The sequence below is a fragment of the Muntiacus reevesi genome, chromosome 7, assembly GCF_963930625.1.
Source record: "Muntiacus reevesi chromosome 7, mMunRee1.1, whole genome shotgun sequence".
NCBI lineage: Eukaryota > Metazoa > Chordata > Mammalia > Artiodactyla > Cervidae > Muntiacus > Muntiacus reevesi.
Window position 1 is genome coordinate 21,581,592 of NC_089255.1, and position 7,405 is coordinate 21,588,996.

Genomic DNA, 7,405 nt, shown 5'->3' on the forward strand with positions numbered 1-7,405 from the left:
TTATGAGAGAAGCTTGCTAATTTGCTTGTTAAACACCTGCTTCACCTGTTTGTTCCTCAGGGTGTAGATGAAGGGATTGAGCACTGGGGTCACCATGGTGTTGAGCAAGGCCACCACCTTGTTCCCGTCCTCCCCCTGGCCGCCCTTGCCCGACCGGACATACATGAAGATGCAGCTGCCATAGAAGAGAGAGACGACAATGATGTGGGAGGAGCAGGTTGAGAAGGCTTTCCGCCTCTCCTTGGCTGAGGGGATGTGAAGGATGGTGTGGAGAATGTGGCCATAGCAGGTGGCCGTCACGGACAGAGTGCCCAGTAGGCTGACGTTGGCCAGGATAAAACCCAGAAGCTCGATCAGACTTGTGTCTGCACATATGAGTTCCAGGAGCGGAAAGCCGTCACAGAAGAAATGATCAATGATATTGGGACCACAGAATGGCTGCTGAAATATGATGGAACATGGAATGGCTATAAGAAGGAATCCCGTGATCCATGAGAAAAGAGCTAACTGGACACAGACCCTTTTGCTCATGATGGTGACATAACGCAAGGGGTTACATATGGCCACATACCTGTCAAAGGACATCACTGCCAGTAGGAAGAACTCTGTGGTGCCCAGGAAGAAATAGAGGAAAAGCTGGAGAAAGCAACCTGCTAGGGAGATGGTCCTGTTTCCAGTCAGGATGTTGGTCAGTGTCTTGGGGAAGATGACCGAGGTGAACCAGATCTCTAGGACAGCAAAGTTGCGGAGGTAGTAGTACATGGGGGTGTGGAGGCGCCTGTCCGTGAGGGTGAGGACCACGATGAGGAGGTTCCCCAGTAGAGTGAGCAGGTAGGTCAGGAGGAGCCCCAGGAAGAGGAGCGCCTGCAGCTCACAGGCATCTGAGAGCCCCCGCAGGATGAACTCGGTGACAGCGGTGTGGTTCCCCGTGGCTCCTCTGGCCTCTGCTGGGAATGACCACTCAGAGGTGTGCGGCTTCAGGAGTCGTGATGTTCTGGGGATCTGAGGACACTCGGATCTGAAAGCAAAGAGGGATTTTCAGCTAAAGGAATCCTTTATTTCTTTGACCTACAGGTCCCCTTTTCTCCTTCCTCAGGCTGGTTGTCCAGACCCTTCATTGAGTTAGCATTAAGTCACATACTTTGACCCATTTATCTGGTAGTTTTTGGGAAAAATTTCGCCTTTGCCATTTCTCTTCCACTTTTTTTGTTTGTTTGTAAGGAAACTATATTAAGTCCCTGCTTATTTTTTTAGATCAGATGACATATTTTCCCATATTTGTCCAAATATTGTAAAGGCTCTCAATACATTAAAATATTTTCTTCTGCAAATTCTGCATCCTGTGGATCATGGCCATTTATTGAAAACACTAATGGAATATGTACTCTAGACCTTGTTGCAGAGGCATTTGTGTTAGAGAAACTGTGTGGTTGCATGTGAGCGCCATCATTTACTAACTTGTCTGGGATCAGTTCTCTAATCTCACCAAAACTGTTTCTTCAAAGGGAACAATAACAATACATATGTAAAACGTTCTCTCAGAACTTAAGTAAATAATGTATATCCAACACCTAGCACAAAGTTAGTCATAGAGCAAATAGTCACATAATGTTAGCTATTTTTATTTTTCCCTTTGTGGCTAAAATAGAGAAGTAGAATCAGCTCATTATGGAAAGTTTAGGAAATACAAAAAAATGAAATAAAAAGATTGTCTGTTGCCCCACAGAGACAACTATTATTAATATTTTGATTAATTTCTTTTGTATTTTTTTCTATTCTTATTCAGTGCTTATTGCTTTATATAGCCAAGCTCATAGATAATGTATGTTGCACTTTTTTCCTTCACACATATTATTATAACATTTTTTTTGTTATATGTTATTACAAATTTTTGTTAATATATTATTTGGTTGATATTTTTTGAGAGATCCATGTACTATGAAATTGTTACATGATGGGGGGAACATGCATTTGTAGACTAGATGTCATTGAGGTTATTACTTTGGGATAAATTCCTAAGTAATAATAATTCTAAATAATAATGATAAATGCTGATTTTCAGAATTCTTCTTTGGTTCAATTTCAGTTTTAGAGAATATGTCTTCATTTTAAAGGATTTTTATTTCTAATTTTTGCATTGTTTAACACTGTCTTTATTTATTTTTTCCAATTATTTTTATTAGTTGGAGGCTAATTATTTTACAATATTGTAGTGGTTTTTGCCATACATTGACATGAATCAGCCATGGATTTACATGTGTTCCCCATCCTGAACCCCCCTCCCACATCCCTCCCCATCCCATCCCTCTGGGTCATCCCAGTGCACCAGCCCCGAGCACTTGTCTCATGTATCCAACCTGGACTGGCAATCTGTTTCACACTTGATAATATACATGTTTCGATGCTGTTCTCTCAGATCATGTCACCCTTGCCTTCTCCCATAGACTCCAAAAGTCTGTTCTATACATCTGTGTCTCTTTATCTGTCTTGCATATAAGGTTATCATTACCATCTTTCTAAATTCCATATATATGTGTTAGTATACTGTATTGGTCTTTATCTTTCTGGCTTACTTCACTCTGTATAATGGGCTCCAGTTTTATCCATCTCAGAACTGATTCAAATGTATTCTTTTTAATGGCTGAGTAATATTCCATTGTGTATATGTACCACAGCTTTCTTATCCATTCATCTGCTGATGGGCATCTAGGTTGCTTCCATGTCCTGGCTATTATAAACAGTGCTGCCATGAACATCGGGGTACACGTGTCTCTTTCAGATCTGGTTTCCTCAGTGTGTATGCCCAGGAGTGGGATTGCTGGGTCATATGGCAGTTCTATTTCCAGTTTTTTAAGGAATCTCCACACTGTTCTCCATAGTAGCTGTACTAGTTTGCATTCCCACCAACAATGTAAGAGGGTTCCCTTTTCTCCACACCCTCTCCAGCATTTATTGCTTGTAGACTTTTGGATAGCAGCCATCCTGACTGGCATGTAATGGTACCTCATTGTGGTTTTGATTTGCATTTCTCTGATGATGAGTGATGTTGAGCATCTTTTCATGTGTTTGTTAACCATCTGTATGTCTTCTTTGGAGAAATGTCTGTTTAGATCTTTGGCCCATTTTTTGATTAAGTTGTTTATTTTTCTGGAATTGAACTGTAGGAGTTGCTTGTATATTTTTGAGATTAATCCTTTGTCTGTTTCTTCATTTGCTATTATTTTCTCCCATTCTGAAGGCTGTCTTTTCACCTTGCTTATAGTTTCCTTTGTTGTGTAAAAGCTTTTAAGTTTAATTAGGTCCCATTTGTTTATTTTTGCTTTTATTTCCAATATTCTAGGAGGTGGGTCATAAAGGACCTTGCTGTGATTTATGTCGGAGAGTAACACTGTCTTTAGAGATCTGGTTAAAGGGCTAGGCTTTCTTGCAATCGATTGTCCTTTTTAGAAATGACAGGTAAAGGCAAGCCTCTGTGGAGAAGAGCTGACTCTATCTGAGACAAGAGCAGGAACTAAGGTGATAAGCCTAACTCAGAGAAATGGTAACATGGTACATTGTAGCTGTGTAAAATATGTATCTATATGGAGAAGAATTGGATGAGAGCATAGAAAAATGAGCACAATTGCCACAATAAGATAGGAGGATGGTGGGTGATTTTTCTTCTGTTTCTTTATTACTTTTATTAAAGCTTATAAAATAACCTAAATTCAAAGTCATAAAGGAAACCAGCACCGTGAACCCATTTGGACTAAGAGTTGGGTAGAAGAGTTTGAGAGAGACAAAGGGGGAATAAATAGCTGTCCATGAAAACAGTGAGAAAAAGGTCTTAATGATTCTGTGAGCCATCAGCTATTCCTGAGTCAGGATACTGAGAATAATGCAAAAAATAAAAAAAGTGAACTGTGTCACAGCCCACCAGTGGACACCTGAAAACAGATGGCAGGCTTCCAGCCAGAGCATCCAGAGGAAATCAGCTTTCCCTTCCCCCACCCCAAATATTGCACCAATGAACGATTACCTCAGTAGATACTAGGTGAAGTGCTTAGTTGTCTTCAAGGCAGTTCTGATGAGGGGAGACTCCTGATTTTCACAGGAAACTCCTGACTCTGCAGTGTTGCCTGAGGAGTACGCTTCTTGGGGGCTCACCAGAGATGTGAAGTGAAGGATGCCCCAGAGCTGTAACATGGTCTGCAGATCATGGAACAAGCAGGTCCTGTTTTCTTGTAGACAGTACATGCAAATGTTAGCAAATATCCATATTTTCCAGCAACCAATTTCTCTTAAATACTCTCTGACTCTCTTGCCATCAGTGTATCCTCAGATATCCTCAGAAACGAACTATCCCTAGATAGTGCCAAGAGTATCACCAGTTTCTCAGGAAGCTCCTAGTGCTCCTCACATGTCATGGCCAGAACACTTCCTAATTAATTGTTCTTCCATCCTTCCTATAGTAAGGCAGAAACAGACATCAATTGATGTAGACTCGTATGACTCATCTTCATTTGGGCTTAAGAGGTTTCTGGTCCTTCTAGGAGTATAGTGTCCATAGAGGATTCTGGGGTAAATTAATCATGGCAGACTTCTTGTCTCTGTGGAACTGGCATCAGGCTTTGACTGCTTGGGGTTCTGTTTGGTTTCCATGGAAACTCAGAAATACAGCAGTTACACAGCTCAAACTTAATCAATCTGGAGGTTCACATGCTTCTTTTGCAGGATGGAGCTGTGTTTCCCTGGAGATTCATTACCATCAGTGTTAATAGGGACTTGAAAGTTCCCTTACCTCTTACTTTCTTCAATTTTGGGATTTAAAGTTTACTCTGTTCTGACAGAGAAGCTCAGAAACTTCTAATGATGTTTATTTGTAACAAAGAAATATAGTTATTAAAACATTCAGTGAATTTTAGTTGAGTTACTGCATGATAAGTTTAGATGCCAGAGACAGGCAGAGTCTTGTGGGGAAGACAGACATTAAACACACAAGTATTAATTATTATTGTGACAAGTGTTTTGAATAACAACTCATAGGAGATCCTGAATCAGACTGAAGGATAAGGGAATATATTCCTGATGAAGTTATATAAAGTTGAAATCTGAAGGAGAAGCTGGAGTGTAGGGGGGTGAAGAACCTTTAATTAATCTGTCATTCAATAAATGTTTATTGAGCACCTACTATGTGCTAGGTTATATACTATGTACTGAGGGTGACTATGAGTGGTGAATGAAACAGAGATGATCCCAGGTCCCCCTCAAGTTTACTCTCCATTGGGGGAATCTTGGTAAAAGGGTTTTGAAATTGTCTTCGTCTTCATTCTTGGGCCATTCAAGTTAAAACTACTTTGGAATCCCACTTTCTCTCTTTAGTCACCACACTATTTCCCAGACTGGATAAAGCTGGCTGATGTAACTTGACTGCAGGAAGTGGTATTATTTTAGGAGCCAATGATGTCTTTGAAGAGGCAAATGAATGACTGGCTTTCAGTTTTCTGTTTTAAATGGATTAGTGAGTTATTCTGACTAGGGAAGAATAACTTGGGGGAGTATTCTTCCCCGAGAGTGAAGAGCCAGCAACCCACTCCCTAAACACCTGATCCCTTCATATGAACTGCTTGCGTAGTCGTCTTACTCCTGATAAGAGTCATGGCTATACCATGAACCTATAAGAAGGAGGCCTAGATAACTGGACAGCTGAATTTAAGGAGTGTACATGGCATACACTGGTTGTATCTCCTGGGATCAGCTTATAGAGATTGTATTCTTCCTCTGGTCATATGAGAAAGCACACTGATTTCTGAGCCCTGCAGGTCTCAAGCTGTGAACAGAGAAAAAAATTAGTGTTTTTGTCATACTAAAATTCAGAGAGAGAAACACATGAGAGTAAATATGTAATAACAAGACACTGTGAGGGCTATGACGGCATAGAACTGGGTGGTTTAGGAGAGAAAATAAGTGAGACTTGCCTTTGCCTTAGATGGATATCCAGAAAAGGCATGCATGAGGAATTGTGTTTGCAGCTCAGACTTGAATGCAGAGGAGGGCTTGACCAGATGGCTGGTTGGTTGAGTCCCAGGCAAAGAGAAGGTATGTTAAGGCCATGTTATGGCAAAGAGGTGGTATTTTTGAGTTAAAGTGAGAAGGCCAGTAAATCAGAAAGAGGGTGACAGTGATTTGAGATTTGGCTGGAGACTCCTGCTGGGTTCAAAATTTGTAGAGCTTTGTAGACCATACCTGGCAAGAAGGATAGATTTCATTCCAAATGCAAGTGGAAGCTATTGGAAGGTTTTAAGCAGAGCCATGACCTCCCCACCTCCTGGTATTCATGTCCTTGTGAAATCCCTTCTGTGCTGCTGCACCTAGTGACTGCCTTCTAATAAATAGAATAAAGGGATGAGGTGTCATTTTTGAGAATGTAACAAGGAGATGGTGGTTTCCATCTTACATGTGTCTCTTGCTCTATTGCTCTATTGCTCACAACTGCCGTATTGTGAGCTCTCCTATGGAGAAGCCCACGTGTCTTTAAACTGCTCTCTGTACCCAGTAACCAGTGAGTGCTTGAGGCCAATGAGCGGCCACAGGAGTGAACATGGGAGCAGATTCTCTCCCAGAAAAGCATTGAGATGACTGCTGCCCTAGCCTATATCTGGGTTACAGCCTTGGGAGATATCTTGAGCCAGAAGCACATAGTCAATCCCTGTTCAGATTCCTAACTCATAAACTGTGAACTAATAAATGCTTGTTTTACGGAGCTAAAGTTTGGGGTAATGTGTTACTCTTCAATAGATAACTAATACAGTTCTCTTCTAGCCTTTTTAGACTTTATTCTTGAGGTGTCATGATGGGGAACTCAATGCATGATGGACCACTTATAGATATCATACCTCTTGTAACTTTTTGCTCTTTTACATTCTGCTGACAAAACTGTTTTGAATTCTCTTGTACTATAAACCCTTAACTTAGTAGATGTCATTTATGATTCTTATATAAACGTATAGAGAGTAGTATTTGCGACTTCCTGGGTTTGAATGGTGGTGGTTTAGTCACTAAATCATGTCTAACTCTTGCGACTTCATGGACTACAGCTGGCCAGGCTCATCTACCCATGAAATTCTCCAGGCAAGAATACTGGAGTGGGTTGCCATTTCTTTCTCTGGCAGATCTTCTCAACCCGGGGATCGAACCCATATCTCCTTCACTGCAAGTGGATTCTTAAGCCACCAGGGAAGCCTGGGGTTGAATATAGAGACGTAACTGTACAAGTGGTTAGTGACAAGTTTATAAATATTAACAATTTTCTTCTCGGTTTTATGACACTCCAATTTCAGGACAGCTTTCTTTGCTATAAACTAAACAATGAGAATGAGAGACAAATATTTGGACAATTCCAATGCCATTGGAAACTCTTGTGAAG

At 40.9% G+C, this 7,405-nt stretch overlaps 1 protein-coding gene across 1 annotated transcript; it reads right to left on the reverse strand.

Moving 5' to 3' along the window:
* LOC136172520 (olfactory receptor 6E1-like) lies at positions 1-4,185 on the reverse strand. Its single transcript, XM_065941982.1, has 2 exons — positions 4,130-4,185; positions 1-1,018 (listed from the first exon to the last, which is right to left on the reverse strand). The coding sequence occupies exons 1-2, from the start codon at positions 4,183-4,185 to the stop codon at positions 1-3; spliced, it is 1,074 nt and encodes a 357-aa protein (XP_065798054.1).
* Between the last annotated feature and the right edge of the window lie 3,220 nt (positions 4,186-7,405).